Genomic DNA, 22,740 nt, shown 5'->3' with positions numbered 1-22,740 from the left:
GCGTATGGGAGCTGAGTCTGGAGCATGACGTCACCCGTGGCCATCTCTCTTTGAAAGTCAGCAAACCGATACATTTATTTTTATGCAATGATAGCTAGCACTGCTGATGTGTCACCAATGTAAGTGCAATTACTTGTTTTTAATAAATACCATCGATACAGAGAGCACTAGATTGTGTGTTCTGTTCCTTTATATGTTCTGACAATGAGTTTGGAGGCTGGTATTGTTATACATCAGATCCACATCCCCAGTTCCCCTAAAGGGAAACGCAGCGTGTTTTGACCTGCCGGTATCACAGGGGTCACATTAGCAAGGTGAGAGGCTAGAGTGCTATATCTGTTGGTGTGGCACACTACTTTACTGGAAGTCTCACGTGGTGGAGGAGCACAGATACCATATCTAGAGATCGTTTGTGGATTTAAACATTTCTGCACTCATTTATAAGAACACAGAAACATTAATGATTGAACACCTATTTTTATTTTATTTGCATTTTTGTGAATTTGAGATTATGATAGATGACAAGAGGTATTTCACTACACTATTTTTGATATTGAGGTTAGAAAATATGGCTCTGGTTTTTTTTTTTTTTTGGTTAATATGATGGAATATTTGGAATGGGTGATATAAAGCCCCCTTTGCTATAGAGGTTAAAGTGGACCTTGCACTTAATTCAAGGTCTGCTTTTTCAGAACACCACCTCCCTCATTAAAACACAGCATAAATAGACCTGTAGGGGGAAAGGTTGGCTATTATAATGACTTTTCCTTTAGCTTTTTTAGTACAGAGCATGAAGTCATCTCTGTGCTGCTGTCATGGTCTTACCTTCTTGCTGTTCTCCTTCGTTTGACATGTGCTGGCGGCCATCTTGGTTTCTGGGTTTCTTGTAGCCTCCCACCCTGCGGCTCCTCCTTCCCACTGGGAGGAGCTGGATGCCTAGCTCATATATAGGAGGTCTGTGGCTTCAGTTCCCTGCTTGGTCCTCCTGTGTTCACATGCTTCTAAGACTGCTGCTGCTTCTGGTTCCTGTTCCTGGCTTCGTCTGACTACCCTGCTGGTTCCTGATCCTGGCTTCGTCTGACTACCCTGCTGGTTCCTGATCCTGGCTTCGTCTGACTACCCTGCTGGTTCCTGACCCCTGGCTTCGCAAAGACTCTGCATCGGTTTCGCCATCCGTTTGGACTTTTGCTTTATAGCTTGTTTTTCAATAAAGCTTTCTTATTTTCACTTATCTGTTGTTGTACGTCTGGTTCATGGTTCCGTGACATTAGGACCAAGCCATGAATTCTGACGGTACAGGGCCATCCTCGCTACCCACGCTGGTTGCCAGACTTGATCAGCAGGATCACCTGTTGGGTCGGTTCGCCGTGGCGTTGCAAACCCTGCTTGAACGCACGGCACCACAGGCCACGAACTCTGACGGTACAGGGCCATCCTCACTACCCACGCTGGTTGCCAGACTTGATCAGCAGGATCACCTGTTGGGTCAGTTCGCCGTGGCGTTGCAAACCCTGCTTGAACGCACGGTTCATTTCGCTCCCGTTGCCGATGGGTCGGTTGTCGCTCCTGGGCCCGCTCCTACTGCCGCTCCGGTTGTTGCGCCAGAGTCTACCCCGACACCTGTTGTTGCGCCTGCGGTGTTTCGGGGTATGTCCGGTTCTGCCCCCCTTCCTCAGCGCTTTGGGGGAGAGCCAACTCAGTGCCGAGGTTTCCTTAACCAGGAGGGCATTTATTTCGAGTTGCTGCCACATGCCTTTCCTACTGGGAGATCAAAGGTGGGCTTCTTAATCTCGCTGCTCTCGGACAAGGCCTTGGCCTGGGCCAGCCCTTTATGGGAGAACAACAATCCGGTGGTTGCCGAGTTTTCCGGTTTTGTTGCTTCTCTTCGGAAGGTATTCGATGTGCCGGCTCGTGCTGCCTCTGCTGCGAAGCTCCTTATGTCCATCAGACAGGGTTCACGATCCGTAGCTGAATACGCCATTGAGTTTCGTACCCTGGCAGCAGAGGTGGGCTGGAATAATGAGGCTCTGGTCGCTGCTTTCTCTCATGGTCTCTCGGATGCCTTGAAGGATGAGGTTGCAGCTAAGGACCTACCAGTGGAGCTCGAGTCTCTTATTTCTTTCCTGATTTTGATTGACACCAGACTCAGGGAGAGACCTTCCTTTAAGGAGAGTCTGCGGAGGCCTCCTAACAGATTGGCGCCTACCTTTGTTGTCCCACCCGTGCCTCCCTCTCCTCCCACGCCTCCTGGGGATGACTTGTCTGGGGGTGAACCCATGCAGCTGGGGTTTGCTCGCCTGTCCGAGGGGGAGAGGGTACTCCGGAGACGCGAGGGCCGATGCATGTACTGTGGTCTCGGTGGGCATTTTCGGTTGGCATGTCCGAACCGTCCGGGAAACGCTCGCACCTGAGATCCTGTCGGGGGCAGATCTTGGGTGGAGTCTCCTCGTCCCCGGTTTCCCGTGTTGACAAACCACTGATCACTGTTGTCCTCTCCTGGGTCGGGGGCTCAGTGACGACCCAGGCGTTGGTGGACTCTGGTGCTGGTGGTTTGTTCATTGATAGTGTGTTCACTGCCGCCAATTCCATTCCTCTGCAGGCTCGAGGTTCTCCTCTGGCTCTTGAGGCGATAGACGGCAGACCCCTTCTGCCGCCACACGTGACTCATGAGACCCTTCCAGTGGGGTTAGCCATTAGTGCCGTCCACAGAGAGTCGGTCTGCTTCCAGGTTATTTCGTCTCCACACTACTCGGTGGTCTTGGGGTACCCCTGGCTCCAGAAGCATAATCCGATTTTCGATTGGAGATCGGCCGAGATCCTCTCGTGGTCACCGCAGTGTGGGGCTAGTTGCATCCATGGGCCTGTTAAGTTGCTGTGTACTTCCTCGGACTCTCTGTTGCCCCCTGAATACGAGGAGTACCGGGATGTATTCGATAAGGTGCGCGCGGTTGCCCTACCTCCGCACCGCCCATACGATTGTGCCATCGAGTTACAATCTGGTGCCGTTCCTCCTCGTGGCAAAGTCTATCCACTGTCGGTAGCGGAGAATGAGGCCATGGAGGAGTACGTGAGGGAGGCGCTTTCACGCGGACACATTCGCAAATCCTCGTCCCCGGCAGGGGCTGGATTTTTCTTTGTGAAAAAGAAGGGCGGTGAGTTGAGGCCTTGCATCGATTACAGGGGTCTCAATCGCATCACGATCAAGAACGCTTACCCGATACCCTTGATTTCCGAGCTGTTCGATCGCCTTAAAGGGGCCACGGTCTTTACCAAACTCGACCTGAGGGCGGCATATAACCTCGTAAGGATCAAGGCGGGCGATGAGTGGAAGACCGCGTTTAACACCAGGACCGGTCATTATGAATCCTTGGTTATGCCCTTTGGGCTGTGCAATGCGCCCGCAGTCTTTCAGGAATTCATCAACGATGTTTTCCGTGACCTGTTGCAGCAGTGTGTGGTGGTCTATTTGGATGACATCTTGGTATATTCTGAGTCCATGGAGACCCACATTCTGGATGTCAAACGAGTGTTGCAACGGTTACGAGAGAACAAGCTGTTCGGTAAGCTTGAGAAATGCGAATTTCACCGATCCCAGGTAACCTTCTTAGGTTACATCATTTCCGCTGAGGGGTTCTCCATGGATCCTGAGAAGGTTTCGGCTGTCTTACAGTGGCCCCAGCCCAGTGGTCTTCGCTCCCTGCAGCGCTTTTTGGGCTTCGCCAATTATTATCGGAAGTTCATCAGGGACTTTTCCATGCTAGCCAAGCCTCTCACGGATCTGACCAGGAAGGGCAGTAATTCCCAGGTCTGGCCGCCCGAGGCCATCCGAGCTTTTGAGGCTCTAAAGTCCGCCTTTGTGTCGGCTCCGATTCTGTCGCATCCCAACCCTGGGTTGCCCTTTGTCCTCGAGGTGGACGCGTCTGAGACGGGAGTAGGCGCCCTTCTGTCTCAGCGTAGAACACCAGAGGGTCCTCTGCTTCCTTGTGGGTTTTACTCCCGGAAACTGTCTTCCGCGGAGTGCAACTACCAGATTGGTGACAGGGAGTTATTGGCCATCGTGCAGGCTCTTAAAGAATGGAGGCACTTGCTCGAGGGTTCGGTGGTTCCGGTCCTCATCCTGACGGACCACAAGAATCTGACCTACCTCTCTGAGGCCAAGAGATTGACACCACGTCAGGCCAGATGGGCTCTGTTCTTGTCACGTTTTAATTACGTGGTCTCCTACCTACCCGGTTCCAAGAACATCAGGGCGGATGCCTTATCACGGCAGTACTCCGACCTGTCCAGGGAGGAGTCGATTCCGACTTCGGTCATACCTCCGAATCAGATCCTGGCCGCCATTCGCACCAGCCTGACCTCTCCCCTGGGTGAGCAGATTTTGGCGGCTCAATCTGGTGCTCCCTCTGGGAGACCCAACGGCAGATGTTTTGTGCCTGAGGAGTTGCGCACTCGGTTGTTGCGAACCTACCATAACTCCAAGACCGCGGGGCATCCTGGAAAGAATCAGCTGTCCTGGGCTGTTTCACGTCTGTTCTGGTGGCCTTCCCTACGTTCCGACATCGCCGCATATGTAGCGGCATGCTCCGTTTGTACCCAGAGTAAGTCCCCTCGGCACCTTCCGTTGGGCCTTCTGCAACCCTTAGCCACCGGGGAGCGCCCATGGTCACACCTGGGGATGGATTTCATTGTGGACCTCCCTGCATCCCGAGGCCATACGGTCATTCTCATGATTGTGGATCGGTTTTCCAAAATGTGCCACTGTGTTCCTCTCAAGAAGTTACCCTCTGCACAGGAGTTGGCCACGATTTTTGCCAGGGAGGTCTTCCGGTTGCACGGTTTGCCCAAGGAGATTGTGTCGGATCGGGGGAGTCAGTTTGTGTCCAGGTTCTGGCGCGCCTTTTGCTCCCAGTTGGGGATTCATCTCTCCTTCTCCTCGGCCTACCACCCTCAGTCCAATGGGGCCGCAGAACGATCCAATCAGGCCTTGGAGCAATTCCTTCGTTGCTATGTCTCCGATCACCAAGACGATTGGGTTGACCCCCTGCCTTGGGCTGAGTTTGCCAGGAACACGGCGGTGAACTCTTCCTCTGGGACGTCTCCCTTCATGGCCAACTATGGGTTCCAACCTGCCGTGTTACCGGAGGTATTCTCTCCCCAGGATATTCCGGCTGTGGAGGATCACCTTTCCGTCCTACGTGCTTCTTGGGTACAGATCCAGAAGTCCCTTGAGGTCTCTGCGCAGCGCCAGAGACTCCAGGCTGATCGCAGATGAGCGCCTGCTCCTTCCTACCAGGCCGGAGACCGTGTATGGTTGTCCACCCGCAACCTCAACCTTCGAGTGCCCACTCCCAAGCTGGCGCCTCGCTTTGTTGGTCCCTTCCGAGTGCTTCGCAGGGTAAACCCGGTATCCTATGCCCTTGCGCTTCCTCCTGGCATGCGGATCTCCAACGTGTTTCATGTCTCCCTGTTGAAGCCTCTGGTGTGTAATCGTTTCACTTCCTCGGTTCCTCGGCCTCGTCCGGTCCGAGTGGGCAATCGTGAGGAGTATGAGGTGAGCAATATCCTGGACTCACGCCTGGTCCGCGGTTGGGTGCAGTTTTTGGTTCATTGGCGTGGTTATGGTCCAGAGGAGCGTTCCTGGGTTCCCTCCGCAGATGTCCATGCTCCTGCCTTGCTCCGAGCCTTCCACGCACGCTTCCCTCAGAAACCGTTCTTTACTCCGCGGAGGAGGGGCCCTTGAGGGGGAGGTACTGTCATGGTCTTACCTTCTTGCTGTTCTCCTTCGTTTGACATGTGCTGGCGGCCATCTTGGTTTCTGGGTTTCTTGTAGCCTCCCACCCTGCGGCTCCTCCTTCCCACTGGGAGGAGCTGGATGCCTAGCTCATATATAGGAGGTCTGTGGCTTCAGTTCCCTGCTTGGTCCTCCTGTGTTCACATGCTTCTAAGACTGCTGCTGCTTCTGGTTCCTGTTCCTGGCTTCGTCTGACTACCCTGCTGGTTCCTGATCCTGGCTTCGTCTGACTACCCTGCTGGTTCCTGATCCTGGCTTCGTCTGACTACCCTGCTGGTTCCTGACCCCTGGCTTCGCAAAGACTCTGCATCGGTTTCGCCATCCGTTTGGACTTTTGCTTTATAGCTTGTTTTTCAATAAAGCTTTCTTATTTTCACTTATCTGTTGTTGTACGTCTGGTTCATGGTTCCGTGACAGCTGCAAGATTCTGAGAAATGGCGAGCACTCCAAATCGAACAAGTATTCAGTGTAGCACATTTCTGGGAGCACCTTCTCAGCAAAATTTGCAGTACTGTACATTCCCCACATCTCATCGGGTGAAGGATAATATCACCATCCTCTAGGTGCCATGAGCATGACCCTGAGGAAAGGTAAGTATAAAGTATGTTATCTAGCATTTTATCCCTACACCTTAAAGCCTTAATAATATCTCCCCTGTTGGTGATCATTGTTTGATGCAGGTACTGTTCAGCCAACAATTTTCCTTCCACCTTTAACAAAATTTGAGGCCAATTCATCAAGAATCCGTTGAAATTTGATACGTGCATTGCCAGCTTTACTCTCAGACTAGCTAGGACACTACTTTTACATCAGTGGGTACTGTTGCTATAATCTCATTTTTATATGGGGAAGGTCATTATAACATCACCATGTATAAACTTTATGAACATTACTGTGCAAAGTAAGGCTTCCAGCAAGCCAAGAGTAGTAGTGGTTAGGGATGATCGAACAGTTCGGGTCGACCATCGGTTCGACCCGAACATTGGCTGTTTGAAATTCGGCCGAATTCCGAACTTTATGCGGTAAAAGTTCGGAATTCGGCCACCAGACCCACCCAAAATGCAATGGGAAAGGAACTGGGCTTTAAAAGCCCGTGATTGGCCCAGAAACATCAGTAAAATGTGATTGGAGTGACTACTGGGTCCAGAGGCCAATCAGGAGTGAATATGCCCCCCATACGCCCCCCAGTATATAACATAGCCCCGCCAAAACTCTAACAATGTAATACAGAGGCTGTGGAAGAGAGTGGAAGCACTTGTGTTGCTCCAGTGTCATTTTGCAATTATTAGTGTGAGGAAAGGGATATGCAGTGTAGTTAGGGTACTATATACCACTATAGTTAGATTCAATAATCTAGGGATAGCTTTAGGTGTCAGGGTGACCGTAGTGTAGTTTAGTGTGAACTGACTCTGCCATGTCAGGGTGTCCGTAGTGTAGTTTAGTGTAAACTGACCCTGCCATGTCAGGGTGACCGTAGTGTAGTTTAGTGTAAACTGACTCTGCCATGTCAGGGTGACCATAGTGTAGTTTAGTGTGAACTGACTCTGCCATGTCAGGGTGACCGTAGTGTAGTTTAGTGTGAACTGACTATGCTATACCAGGGTGACCATAGTATAGTTTAGTGTGAACTGACTCTGCCATGTCAGGGTGACCGTAGTGTAGTTTATTGTGAACTGACTCTGCCATGCCAGGGTGACCGTAATGTAGTTTAGTGTGAACTGACTCTGCCATGCCAGGGTGACCGTAATGTAGTTTAGTGTGAACTGACACTGCCATGCCAGGGTGACCCCACTATGCAGATTCTGGGTTAGGGGTATACATATATATATATATATATATATATATATATATATATATATATATATATATATATATATATATATATATATATATATGTATATATACACACACACACACACACACACACATATATATATATATATATACACACACATATATATATACATACATATATATATATATATATACACACACACACATATATATATATATATATATATATATATATATATATATATATATATATATACCCCTATACAGAAGTTAAAAAAAAACACCTGAAACAAAAACGCCCAGGTGTGAAAGGAGAGTAACACCATCCCTGCGCTACTGAAATTCTAATAAAAATAATCTGTTTTTTTTTTCTGGTTCTGGACATGCTACAGAGCTGAAACTTCACAGGTACACTTTTTAGACCCCCCAGACACTAAATCCAAAGACATCTCATTTTTTTTTTTTCAACAATTTTTTCAATAAATCGCTCTTTATCAAAAATGACAATTTTTAAGAACTTTTTTTTGCCTGATTCATAGTCCCTGGAGCATGACCCAGAACCCTAGGCACTTTTTAGGGGCATTTATTGGGTTTTAGGGCTTCAAAATGGTGTTTTTTGATTCCAGAAGTTTGGGTCCCATTGATTTCAATGGGGTTCTGGAATCCGAACCGAACTTTCGGGAAATTTGGGTGTTCTGGTCGAACCAAACTTTTTAAAAGTTTGATCATCCCTAGTAGTGGTGATTTGACGCTTCCATGTGTTTAGAATTCATGAACAGAGGTCAGTGAATCTCATAAATTATGTGTGAGGGGACATTCAGTAAAGGCCTGCAAAACCAAAGGCACTGGGTACAGTTGCTTTTGTTTGCCAACCTAAATTATATTTTGAGGATGTAAAAAGCTTTTATTTTGTACAAGTTTTAATAAATATCTTGCTCAGATCTCGTTTTAAAGGCTGACAAAAAAAAAAAAAAATCTTTTATTATTTTTTATTTAAACATTTATTAATATTTCTAAATATTGTGCTGTCTTCTTTAGGAAAATGATTCAATATTATGGCAGCTTCATGAACAAACTATGCAAACCATGTAATTACACAATTGTGATTACATGATCAAACAGGATGGGTCTGTGGTCTCCTGTCTAGGGGAACTCAGAGTTTTGTGGTCCTAGCTATAAAAGGGAACATATATTGATGTTTCCTAATCACAGAGCATCATGCTGGAGGGCAATAATGTATGGATCTCAGAAAGGAAGGATTAAAGACAAATTAGCAGTGCATTTCAGTAGAAGCATGTAAACAATACATGGAACACACCATACAATGTTTGTATCCCTTTTACATCGTCTGTGGGCAGGCGAAATCCAGTGGGGTGTTGATATTTGTATGTAGGATACATCAGAGCTGATGAGTCGCTGGAATGGCCAAGCCCCAGTGCATGGCCAAATTCATGAGCAGCCACTGTGAATAGATTAAATCCTGCAACACAATTCACAGAGAGATTTGCATTGTTGATATAGACATGTTAAAAATTGGGTAAATAAAATAAACTGTATGCAGAAAGAAAATCATTTGAGATAGCTCACAAGAAAGATAGGGCACACCCAGGTTCTGCTAAGACTGGTACATTTATTTCTTAGTGACTTCTACACCAACTTGCCTAGGTTAATTTTCCCCATGAGGTGGCAGTTTTTGCCTCCCCCAGATTGCAAGGACACTGGCACAGCATCCAACGAGGCTGTGGCCTGGCTGCCGGTGTCCTAGCAACCAGCAGTGCTCTGTATCTGTGTGTGATTGGTTGCTAGGATGCGGATGACTTGGCCATACAGTGCCATTGGTTGGTATGGTGCAGGCAGGCTGCTGCACCATACCAATCAATGACCCTGTGGCAGGCTGCTGCACCATACCAACCAATGACCCTGTGGCAGGCTGCTGCACCATACCAACCAATGATCCTGTGGCAGGCTGCTGCACCATACCAACCAATGATCCTGTGGAGACTCTGCAGCTGTGCTAATGCTTATTATTCTTCCATTGCTACAATGACATGCAGCTGCTGATGAAGTGCATGTAGCAGGAATTGACTGTAAAGAAGATAAGGAAAAAACAGCACTTAAAAAAGGTAACTGTAAAAAATAAAAAAAAAAGCTCTAACGAGCAGGGCCCTCTGATACCTCCTGTATTGAATTGTATTGTAACTAGGGTTGAGCGAACACCTAGATGTCCGTGTTCGACGGGTTCGGCCGAACTTTAAAAAAAAGTCCGGGTCCGTGTCCCGGACTTTTACCGAACTTTTCCCGGACACCGAACCCCATTGAAGTCAATGGGGACCCGAACTTTAAGGCACTAAAATGGCTCTAAAACACCAAAGGAAAGGGCTAGAGTGCTGCAAATGGCAGCAAAACGTAATTAAGAGCATGGCAAGTGCTCTGCAAACAAATGTGGATAGGGAAATAACTTAAAACAACAAAAAAAAAACAGAAAAATAAAACAATGTTCTTCTTCATCTCTGAAGGACGAGGCCCATATGGAGTAGGAGGGAGGTTGAGGTGGTGGTGGATGTGGCGGTGACATAGGCGTGCGCACAGGGTGTGCTGGGTGTGCCTGGGCACACCCTAATCACCTAGGGCACATAGCATTGCCAGTGAGGAGATGGGAAAGATCTCCCTGGGACCTGCTCTGCTCTATTTCTCCTTGCCTACAGGTACATGGCCCCGATACATTACTCTCCCTGCTGGCAAACACATGCATGTGTATTTCAACTTTGGGGTGCACACCTTAATGCAATAGGCTGCGCACACCTATGGGCGGTGTAGGTGGAAGCGGCGGTGGAGGAGGACCAGGGCCGGATTAACAGCATCATGGGCTTGGTGCTGAGGATTTTGAAGGGCCTTAAGGGCCGTGCCTTGCCATGCACCCAGAGGAGGAAGGGTGCAGCCATGCATGCCTAATTCAACATGGGATGCTGTCTCTGAAGCCCATAAACACATCCATGCATCGCCAACTGTCCCTCCTTGTCCGGCCTTCACGCTGTGTGGGGAGGTTCTGAGGGTGCTGCCTGGGGAAGCGAGCATAGAAGCCAGACTTCTGTGTTTACAAGTGACAGAAGAGCGGTAACAGTGAATATGGCCAACCCGGGGCCTATATAAAAGGTAGGGGCCTGGAGCTGCAGCTCCAATAGCCCCTACATTAATCTGGCCCTGAGGAGGAGGACGAGGTAGCCAACACTGCTTCTTTTCAAAAATTTTAAATGAGGGTACACCCCAAAAGAGTGAGAAAGAGCAAAAATGGAACAATGGGTGGGTAAGGTCGGTATCCATTGCTATTCTGCATAAGGTACGGAAAAGTCCCGTGGGATCCATGCCTGGTTCATTTTAATGAACGTGAGCTTGTCCACATTGTCTCTGGACAGGCGGCTGCGCTTGTCTGTTATAACGCCCCCAGCCGTGCTAAATACCCGTTCAGATAATACACTGGCTGCAGGGCACGCCAGCACCTCCAAGGCGTAAAGGGCAAGCTCAGGCCATGTGCCCAATTTGGAGACCCAGAAGTTGAAGGGGGCAGACCCGTCATTCACTACATGTAGGCGTGTGCACACATACTGCTCCACCATGTTGGTAAAATGCTGCCTCCTGCTAAGACGTTCCATCTGAGCTGCTGGTGCTGCTGTTTGTTGTGGCGTGCTGACAAAGCTTTTCCACATTTCGGCCATGCTAACCCTGCCTTCTGAGGTGCTGGCGGTGCCCTGGTTGCGTTGGCGACCTCCTCCTCCTCCTCCTCTGCCTTGTGCTTCCACTGTGGCCCCTCTGTCAGATGGGAATGCCAGCAGCATGGCGTCTACCAGCGTGCGCTTGTACTCGCGCATCTTGCGATCGCGCTCCAGTGAGTGAATTAAGGACGGTACGTTGTCCTTGTAACGGGGATCCAGCAGCGTGGCCACCCAGTAATCAGCACAAGTTAGAATGTGGGCAACTCGGCGGTCGTTGTGGAGACACTGCAGCATGTAATCGCTCATGTGTGCCAGGCTGCCCAGAGGCGACGAAAGGCTGTCCTCTGTGGGAGGTGTATCGTCCGTGTCCTCTGTATCCCCCCAGCCACGCACCAGTGATGGCCATGAGCTGGCCTGGGTGCCACCCTGCTGTGAACATGGTTCCATCTCCTCCTCCAGCTCCTCCTCCTCCTCATCCTCCTCATCCTCCAGAACTGTGCCCCTGCTGGACAATTGCGTCCCTAGCGTTTGCGTGTGCAGGAACCCACCCTCGGAGCCCCTTGCGAATGACTGCCCTGAAAGCCTTGGAAATGTTACCTCTTCATCCTCCTCCTCCTCCTCATCCTGTGCCACATCCTCTTCCATCATCGCCCGAATTGTTTTTTCAAGGAGGCATAGAAGTGGGATAGTTAAGCTGAGAACGGCGTCATTGCCACTGGCCATGTTGGTGGAGTACTCAAAACAGCGCAACAAGGCACACAGGTCTCGCATGGAGGCCCAGTTATTGGTGGTGAAGTGGTGCTGTTCCGCAGAGCGACTCACGCGTGCGTGCTGCAGCTGAAACTCCACTATGGCCTGCTGCTGCTCGCACAGTCTTTCCAGCATGTGCAAGGTGGAGTTCCACCTTGTGGGCACGTCACATATGAGGCGGTGAGCGGGAAGGCCGAAGTTACGCTGCAGCGCTGCCAGGCGAGCAGCAGCAGGGTGAGAACGCCGAAAGTGCGCACAAACGGCCCGCACTTTCTGCAGCAGCTCTGACATATCGGGGTAGTTTTTAAGGAACCTCTGCACCACCAAATTCAGCACATGCGCCAGGCAAGGGATGTGCGTCAAACCGGCTAGGCCCAGAGCTGCTATGAGATTTCGCCCGTTATCACACACCACCAGGCCGGGCTTGAGGCTCGCTGGCAGCAACCACTCATTTGTCTGCTGTTCCATGCTCCTCCACAACTCCTGCGCGGTGTGTGGTTTGTCCCCCAAACAGGCAAGTTGTAAAACTGCCTGCTGTCGTTTACCCCTGGCCGTGCTGAAGTTGGTGGTGAAGGTGTTACGCTGTCCGGATGAGGAGGCGGTAGAGGATGAGGAAGCGGAGTAGGAGGAGTTACGAACAGGAGGCAAACTGAAGCGCCCTGCAATCCTCGGTGGTGGAAGGACATGCGCCAAATTGCTATCCGCCTCAGGCCCATCCGCCACTGCATTTACCCAGTGTGCCGTTAGGGAGATATAACGCCCCTGACCGTGCTTACTGGTCCACGTATCCGTAGTTAGGTGGACCTTGGCACAGATGGCGTTGCGCAGTGCACACCTGATATTTTCCCCCACTTGGTTGTGCAGGGAAGGGATGGCTTGCCTGGAAAAGTAGTGGCGGCTGGGCACGACGTACTGTGGGACAGCCACCGACATAAGGTTTTTAAAACTGTGCGTCTCCACCAGACGGAATGACAGCATTTCAAAGGCCAATAATTTTGAAATGCTGGCATTCAGGGCCAGGGATCGCGGGTGGGTAGGGGGGTACTTCCTCTTCCTCTCAAGTGTTTGGGAGATGGAAAGCTGAACGCTTCCACGGGACATTGTGGAGATGGTTGTTGGTGACCCAGGTGGTGGTGTTGCTGACAGATCGTCTGTTTGCGGGGTGGCAGGTGCCGGTATCACTACAGATGTGGCTGGAGCGGCCGAGACTGCAGCAGAAGAGGAAGCAGGATGAGCCAGAGACGTTTCTTGGTTTTGAAGGTGTGTACTCCACTGCAGCTCGTGCTTTGCACTTAGATGCCTGATCATGCAGGTTGTGCTCAGGTTGAGAAGGTTCATGCCTCGCTTCAAGCTCTGATTGCACAGGGTGCAAACCACTCGTGTCCTGTCATCAGCACATTTTCTAAAGAACTTCCACGCTAGAGAACTCCTTTGAGCTGACTTTGGTGCGCTCGTTCCCTTGCTGCGTTGGGCAGTAGCGGGCGTAGTGTCTAGGGCACGGCCGCTCCGCTTCTGCACCCTGCTCCCTCTTCTGCTGTGCTGGTGGCTCTGTGCGACCACCGCCTCTTCCTCCAAACTACTCAGGTCACCTGCATGACGTTCATTCCATGTGGGGTCGAGGACCTCATCGTCCTCCACATCATCTTCCACCCAGTCTTCACCCCTGCCCTCCTTGTCGGTCTCCACAATGCTGAACGCCGCAGCAGTTGGCACCTGCGTTTCGTCATCATCGGAGACGTGCTGCGATGATCCTTGCATGTACTCATCTTGAGAAATAAGTGGTTGGGCATCGCTGCACTCAATCTCTTCCACTTCTGGGGCAGGGCTAGGTGGATGGCCCTGGGAAACCCTGCTGACAGAGTCCTCAAAAAGAATAAGAGACTGCTGTATGGCTTGGGGCTCAGACTGCTGGCCTGATTTGCAAGGGGGTGAGGTGAAAGACGGTTGGACATTGGCTGCAGGTGCCAACTCTGACCTTTCTGCAGTAGACTGGGTGGGAGACAATGTGAAGGAACTGGAGGCACTGTCAGCAGCAAACCAATCTACTATCGCCTCAACTTGTTCTGGCCTCATCACTTCTAGGGGCGTTTGATGCCCTACCAAATACTGATGCAGGTTCTGTCGCCTACTCACACTTGAGGAAGGTGTTTCACTTGTGCGTGTAGCTGGCACAGATCGACCATGTCCTCTCCTTGCAACAGGAGCTCTACCAGCAGCACCACGACCCAGGCCACGGCCCTTATTTGACGGTCTCCTCATATTTCTGTAATTTAAGATCTTGCCCTAGAAAGGTTTTTATTGAATAGCGGAATAGAAAATATGATCCAAAAAAAGTGTATGTATATCACACGTACACAACCACACTAGGCCCCAATTACTATTGTTTGTACCCCTAAAAGGCTAGATGAGGAGTAGGGGGAGTATGGAACAGGCAGCACCCTCAAACCTTCAGAAGTATGAGATGAACCCCAACAACTTGGAAAGGTGGATCTCTCTCACACGTACCGACACAGACTATCCCGCAATTCAATTGATCCTCAAAGGTTTTTATTGAATAGCGGAATAGGAAATATGATCAAAAAAAGTGTATGTATCTCGCACGTACACAACCACACTAGGCCCCAATTACTATTGTTTGTACCCCTAAAAGGCTAGATGAGGAGTAGGGGGAGTATGGAACAGGCAGCACCCTCAAACCTTCAGAAGTATGAGATGAACCCCAACAACTTGGAAAGGTGGATCTCTCTCACACGTACCGACACAGACTATCCCGCAATTCAATTGATCCTCAAAGGTTTTTATTGAATAGCGGAATAGGAAATATGATCAAAAAAAGTGTATGTATCTCGCACGTACACAACCACACTAGGCCCCAATTACTATTGTTTGTACCCCTAAAAGGCTAGATGAGGAGTAGGGGGAGTATGGAACAGGCAGCACCCTCAAACCTTCAGAAGTATGAGATGAACCCCAACAACTTGGAAAGGTGGATCTCTCTCACACGTACCGACACAGACTATCCCGCAATTCAATTGATCCTCAAAGGTTTTTATTGAATAGCGGAATAGGAAATATGATCAAAAAAAGTGTATGTATCTCGCACGTACACAACCACACTAGGCCCCAATTACTATTGTTTGTACCCCTAAAAGGCTAGATGAGGAGTAGGGGGGGTATGGAACAGGCAGCACCCTCAAACCTTCAGAAGTATGAGATGAACCCCAACAACTTGGAAAGGTGGATCTCTCTCACACGTACCAACACAGACTATCCCCCAATTTAACTGATCCCCAAAGGTTTTTGATTAAATAGCGGAATAGAAAATATGATCCAAAAAAAGTGTATGTATATCACACGTACACAACCACACTAGGCCCCAATTACTATTGTTTGTACCCCTAAAAGGCTAGATGAGGAGTAGGGGGAGTATGGAACAGGCAGCACCCTCAAACCTTCAGAAGTATGAGATGAACCCCAACAACTTGGAAAGGTGGATCTCTCTCACACGTACCGACACAGACTATCCCGCAATTCAATTGATCCTCAAAGGTTTTTATTGAATAGCGGAATAGGAAATATGATCAAAAAAAGTGTATGTATCTCGCACGTACACAACCACACTAGGCCCCAATTACTATTGTTTGTACCCCTAAAAGGCTAGATGAGGAGTAGGGGGAGTATGGAACAGGCAGCACCCTCAAACCTTCAGAAGTATGAGATGAACCCCAACAACTTGGAAAGGTGGATCTCTCTCACACGTACCAACACAGACTATCCCCCAATTTAACTGATCCCCAAAGGTTTTTGATTAAATAGCGGAATAGAAAATATGATCCCAAAAAAGTGTATGTATATCACACGTACACAACCACACTAGGCCCCAATTACTATTGTTTGTACCCCTAAAAGGCTAGGAGTAGGGGGAGTATGGAACAGGCAGCACCCTCAAACCTTCAGAAGTATGAGATGAACCCCAACAACTTGGAAAGGTGGATCTCTCTCACACGTACCAACACAGACTATCCCCCAATTTAACTGATCCCCAAAGGTTTTTGATTAAATAGCGGAATAGAAAATATGATCCCAAAAAAGTGTATGTATATCACACGTACACAACCACACTAGGCCCCAATTACTATTGTTTGTACCCCTAAAAGGCTAGGAGTAGGGGGAGTATGGAACAGGCAGCACCCTCAAACCTTCAGAAGTATGAGATGAACCCCAACAACTTGGAAAGGTGGATCTCTCTCACACGTACCAACACAGACTATCCCCCAATTTAACTGATCCCCAAAGGTTTTTGATTAAATAGCGGAATAGAAAATATGATCCCAAAAAAGTGTATGTATATCACACGTACACAACCACACTAGGCCCCAATTACTATTGTTTGTACCCCTAAAAGGCTAGGAGTAGGGGGAGTATGGAACAGGCAGCACCCTCAAACCTTCAGAAGTATGAGATGAACCCCAACAACTTGGAAAGGTGGATCTCTCTCACACGTACCAACACAGACTATCCCCCAATTTAACTGATCCCCAAAGGTTTTTGATTAAATAGCGGAATAGAAAATATGATCCCAAAAAAGTGTATGTATATCACACGTACACAACCACACTAGGCCCCAATTACTATTGTTTGTACCCCTAAAAGGCTAGGAGTAGGGGGAGTATGGAACAGGCAGCACCCTCAAACCTTCAGAAGTATGAGATGAACCCCAACAACTTGGAAAGGTGGATCTCTCTCACACGTACCAACACAGACTATCCCCCAATTTAACTGATCCCCAAAGGTTTTTGATTAAATAGCGGAATAGAAAATATGATCCCAAAAAAGTGTATGTATATCACACGTACACAACCACACTAGGCCCCAATTACTATTGTTTGTACCCCTAAAAGGCTAGGAGTAGGGGGAGTATGGAACAGGCAGCACCCTCAAACCTTCAGAAGTATGAGATGAACCCCAACAACTTGGAAAGGTGGATCTCTCTCACACGTACCAACACAGACTATCCCCCAATTTAACTGATCCCCAAAGGTTTTTGATTAAATAGCGGAATAGAAAATATGATCCCAAAAAAGTGTATGTATATCACACGTACACAACCACACTAGGCCCCAATTACTATTGTTTGTACCCCTAAAAGGCTAGGAGTAGGGGGAGTATGGAACAGGCAGCACCCTCAAACCTTCAGAAGTATGAGATGAACCCCAACAACTTGGAAAGGTGGATCTCTCTCACACGTACCAACACAGACTATCCCCCAATTTAACTGATCCCCAAAGGTTTTTGATTAAATAGCGGAATAGAAAATATGATCCCAAAAAAGTGTATGTATATCACACGTACACAACCACACTAGGCCCCAATTACTATTGTTTGTACCCCTAAAAGGCTAGATGAGGAGTAGGGGGAGTATGGAACAGGCAGCACCCTCAAACCTTCAGAAGTATGAGATTGTGTTCACTGTACCCCACAAAGATTGAGTTCACTGCACCCCACAATGATTGTGTTCACTGCACCCCACAAAGATTGTGTTCACTGCACCTCACAAAGATTGTGTTCACTGTACCCCCCAAAGATTGTGTTCACTGCACCCCACAAAGATTCTGTTCACTGTACCCCACAAAGATTGTGTTCACTGCACCCCAAAAAGATTGTGTTCACTGCACCCCAAAAAGGATGTTGTTCACTGCACCCCAAAAAGGATGTTGTTCACTCCACCCCAAAAAGATTGTGTTCACTGCACCCCACAAAGATTGTGTTCACTGCACCCCAAAAAGATTGTGTTCACTGCACCCCAAAAATGATTTTGTTCACTGCACCCCAAAAAGGATTTTGTTCACTGCATCCCAAAAAGGATGTTGTTCACTCCACCCCAAAAAGATTGTGTTCACTGCACCCCAAAAAGATTGTGTTCACTGCACCCCACAAAGGATTTTGTTCACTGCACCCCAAAAAGATTGTGTTCACTGCACCCCAAAAAGGATGTTGTTCACTGCACCCCAAAAAGGATTTTGTTCACTGCACCCCAAAAAGATTGTGTTCACTGCACCCCACAAAGGATTTTGTTCACTTCACCCCACAAAGATTGTGTTCACTGCACACCAAAAAGGATTGTGTTCACTGCACCCCAAAAAGATTTTGTTCACTGCACCCCAAAAAGATTGTGTTCACTGCAGCCCAAAAAGATTGTGTTCACTGCAGCCCAAAAAGATTGTGTTCACTGCAGCCCAAAAAGATTGTGTTCACTGCAGCCCAAAAAGATTGTGTTCACTGCAGCCCAAAAAGATTGTGTTCACTGCAGCTCACACACAGAAAAATGGATGTGGATCACTGACACCTGCCTATCTCCAATCCCACACCACACAGCAATATCGATTGTAGTTTGTAGAACACAGTTTCCCTAAAATTCAGCAGACTCTGTCCCTAACAGGATTGAGAAGAGATCGTAGATCAGGATTGAGTGCAGACCCCACCCCCCACACAGCAATATCGATTGTAGTTTGTAGAAGACACTGACCCTATAATTCAGCAGACTCTATCCCTAAAATGCCTACAACTCGCCCTGCCTAAACACTCCGACCTGTCCCTCAATTCTATCCGGACACAAATGGTTTTTTCCTGCCTATCTTTCCCTAATCAGCAGCCAGCACGTTGATGTGTGCTCTGTCCCTGAATCTAAGCAGCATAATGACGCCGCTGCGGCTGCCTCGAACTTATAAAGACTTGGTCACATGCTTCAGACGGCCAATCACAGCTACTGAGACATTTGCAGGCATGGCTGGGATGGCTTAAGGCACACCAGTTAAACGATTGTTGATTGGCTGTTGAAAGCCCGCCATGAAAAGAGCGCCAAAGCATGCAAAACCCGGAAATAAAACGACCGAACACGGATTTTTACCCGAACATACAGTAAAGTGTCCGTGTCCGTGTTCGGGTACAAAAAATCCAATTATTCGGTACGAACACGAATAATACAGTCCGTGTTCGCTCAACACTAATTGTAACTGTACAGTTTGCCCTAGCTTTGTAAAGCAATGTGCAAACTGTTGGCACTATATAAATCCTGTGTTATAAAATAATAATCATTTTTCAAAAAAGTGTTTTTTTGAGGGAAAACAACATGGTGTTTTTTTTTTTTTGTCATGCAGTAAGGGTTTACATCTACTGAAATTATGTTTTTTTTTTTTATTTTTGTTAAATTTTGGTAAATTAATGTTTTTGTCTTTATTTATTTCAGGTACTTACTGTATATAGCCAATGCTGTATATTGGCCTAGGCTAACAAGGTCCAGGCCTAGGGTGGCACTTTGCAGGAGGGCGACAAAAAAGCCACCCCCTCCATGAAAAAAACAGCCTCCTCCCGGTTCCTGCACAAAAAGAGTCCCAACCACTTGCGCTACACTATTAGTGTAGCGCCAGCCTTATGGGCCGGACGGGGCCGGGTGGCAGGGCCTAGGAGGCAAATTGGTCTGGCACCCTTATAAATCGGCCGCACTGCTGCCAGTATGATAATACTGTCCGGCGACTGATAAACTGCCTGACGTTTGGACAGACCAGCGGCCGCACTTAATACAACTGACGGCCACCAACACTAGTAAGTGTGGCACTGGCAGCAGGTCTTAGCAGCCTATTGCTCCACCTTCCCTCCTCTGCAGCATACCGATCTTTTGTAGACTTTTGGATGAGAAGTAAAGCTGGAACATATACTTTTTTTCTCATGGTTTTTGCAACCTGCTGATTTGTCTTAGGTTTTTCTCTATGGGAACATCTTGATGCCAGTTAATCCTGTTTTATTTATCAAAATGTATTGTAATTAAACATACACAGGTAAAAGATCTTTGACATATTTTGGGGTCATTTTTGACCTGATTGAGTCCTAATGCTTTGATTATTAAACTGGTTTGTGAATGTGACATGACCACCTTCAAATGGAACTCTAGTTGGGCAGGTCGCCATCCCCAGGGTTCCTCTTGGGATAAGTGGCACTGACAGCCAAGAGAAGTACCTGTGTTGTCAGATCAGCATTGGATGTCCAATAATCCACAAATATGGATTTAGCCCAACCCTATCTGCTGGCCCATTGTGATGTCATTTAGGGGTATTTTAGCAGGATAATATGAGCACTTACACCACTGGAAGTGCTTTTGTTATCACTTAGCATTGGCATTTGTTCTGACATCAGTTTGAGATGTTTCAGTGATCATTCAGAATTCATTGACAGGTGCACTTGATCTCCTTCTGACCTGCATTTACCTGTGCTTAATGCAGATTTTGCATTCTAATAGACTTGCATAGGTATGAAAAACCTACCTGAAGCAAGCAAAAGCCTCTCAACACAGCTTAGGCTCCATTCACACCAGCAGCTGCGTTGGTGAAGCCTAAAGAGGAAGGGGTGTGGTTTGCAGATGACAGGGGGAGGGTCTTAGACAGGAAGGGATGTAACCTGTGCAGGAAGGGGTGGGTCCTATTTAAATTAGGGGGTGCAAAAGTTTAGTCAGGCCTAGGGCAGCAGAAAACCTAAATACACCACTGTATATAGCGCCGTCAATTTACGTAGCACTTTACATATACATTGTATATTCACATCAGTCCCTGCCCTCAAGGAGCTTACAATTTAATTCCCTAACTCACATTCATACATACACATAGTAGGGCCAATTTAGACAGGAGCCAATTAACCTGCCAGCATGTCTTTGAAATGTCGGAGGAAACCGGAGTACGCGGAGGAAACGCAAACAGGCACAGGGAGAACATGCAAACTCAAGATCTATGACTACATAACTATAATTATAGAAATTGCAAGCAACTGCAGTTTGAGCCTTGCAGTTCATACTTGTTACAGGAATTCAAAACAAAAAAATTACTTTCGAAGGAAGAAATGGATAAAATATAGCATCAAAATACAAGTTTATTTCATGAAGCAACCATGTATTTTGTCTTACACGTACAATCTTTTTACAATAAACTGTTACAATCATATTATGTACATACCATTTGCACCTGACGTCCACATCTCAGCATTGTCAAAATGAGTATCTCCCCCAAGACCTTCACCTGGTGCAAAAGCATGGGCCAACGTTCCCCGAGGTCCATCAAATGGATATGAGTCTCCATGATCTAATTTTAGAACATTGGGATCAGCTAGAATTAAAGCTTATGATGCTGCACATTGTCACTCATTTTCACAAATGCTTTAATTATTTAATATATTCTTTTCATGTTTTAAGATATACTTTTAAACACTGTGTGTGTTTAACCCAGAGTGACTCTTAGGAAAGTATTACGCATGTAAGGATATGATATGACTAAAGCTGGATACACACTATACAACTTTTGCTGTCAGATTTCCTTTAGATTTACCTTCAACTACGTAGTGCAAGGGCCAGCCTGATTGCAAACTAATTTAAAGTGTTTCGGTTTGACCTCATATTATATAATTTTGGTAAATCTAAAGGAAAAAAATGTAATGGTTGGTTTTTGTTGGGTTGCCACTAGGGATGATCGAACGGTTCGGGTCGACCATCGGTTCGACCCGAACATTGACTGTTCAAGGTTCGGCCGAATTCCAAACTTTTTGCGGAAAATGTTCGGAATTCGGCAACCAGAACCGACCAAAATGCAATGGGACAGGAACTGGGCTTTAAAAGCCCATGATTGGACCAGAACCATCAGTAAAAGACAATTGAGGGGGCAGGGGAATGCTAGGAATGTGATTGGAGTGACTAGGGGGTCCAGAGGCCAATCATTAGTGAATACGCCCCCCAGTATATAAGATAGCCCCGCCAAATCTTAATAATACAGGGCTGTGGAAGAGAGTGGAAGCAGTTCTGTTACTTCTGCTTCAAAGTGTCATTTAGCAATTATTAGTGTGAGGAAAGGGATATCTAGTGTAGTTAGGGTAGTATTTTCCACTATAGTTAGATTTAATAATCTAGTTTCTGTAGGGAAAGTGTTAAGTGTAAGGGGACCATAGTGTAGTGTAGGGTTAACTGACTCTGACTGCTATGGCAGGGTGACAAAACCCTTCCATGTCAGGGTGACCACTATAGAGAAAAGATCGTTTCTCTTAGAACACTTATAGAACCGGACAGAGGCTTCGCCCCCTGTCACCCTGCTTTTTGCTGCAGGCGTTTATAGGGCTTTTTTGAGGACATGTTTGTAGTCAGGCATGACATCTGAACTTCTGTGTAGGGGTATATATACACACACACATGTATGTATATATACACATACACATATATAGGTGTGAAAGTAGCAGAACCCTATGCTTGCGCTAATGAAATAATTAACACCCATATGGCTTCTCTGCTATAACACCTATATGTGTGTATGTGTATAAATACATATAAGTGTGTATATATATATACCCCTATACAGAAGTTCAGATGTTTTGCCTGCCTCCAAAGACCCCCAAAAAATGCCCAAAAAAAAAAACGTCTGCTGCAAAAACACACCTGGGCGTTTTTGTAGCTGGTGTTTTTTTGGGCATTTTTGGGGGGTCTTTGGAGGCAGGCATAACATCAGAACTTCTGTGTAGGGGTATATATACACACACACATGTATGTATATATACACATACACACATATAAGTGTGAAAATAGCAGAAACCTATGCTTGCGCTAATGAAATAATTAACACCCATATGGTTTCTCTGCTATAACACCTATATGTGTGTATGTGTATAAAT

General features: G+C 47.4%; 2 protein-coding genes across 2 annotated transcripts in view; both read right to left on the bottom strand.

Moving 5' to 3' along the window:
• Positions 1-22,740, bottom strand: part of LOC309545982 (matrix metalloproteinase-18-like) — a 320,845-nt gene that overhangs the window by 109,790 nt on the left and 188,315 nt on the right. The window lies entirely within an intron of this gene.
• LOC309545988 (matrix metalloproteinase-20-like) overlaps positions 1-22,740 on the bottom strand; it is a gene marked incomplete at its 5' end in the record, with an annotated part of 120,425 nt that overhangs the window by 42,246 nt on the left and 55,439 nt on the right. The window contains 2 exons of the mRNA XM_082245453.1: positions 8,904-9,065; positions 21,045-21,170. Coding sequence (XP_082101579.1) covers positions 8,904-9,065; positions 21,045-21,170 — 288 coding nt within the window. The remainder of the gene's footprint in view (positions 1-8,903; positions 9,066-21,044; positions 21,171-22,740) is intronic.

Source organism: Pelophylax lessonae (assembly GCF_965119305.1).
Source record: "Pelophylax lessonae genome assembly, chromosome: 2".
NCBI lineage: Eukaryota > Metazoa > Chordata > Amphibia > Anura > Ranidae > Pelophylax > Pelophylax lessonae.
Note: the sequence above shows the minus strand (reverse complement) of the source record. Positions and strands in the feature narration are given on the sequence as shown.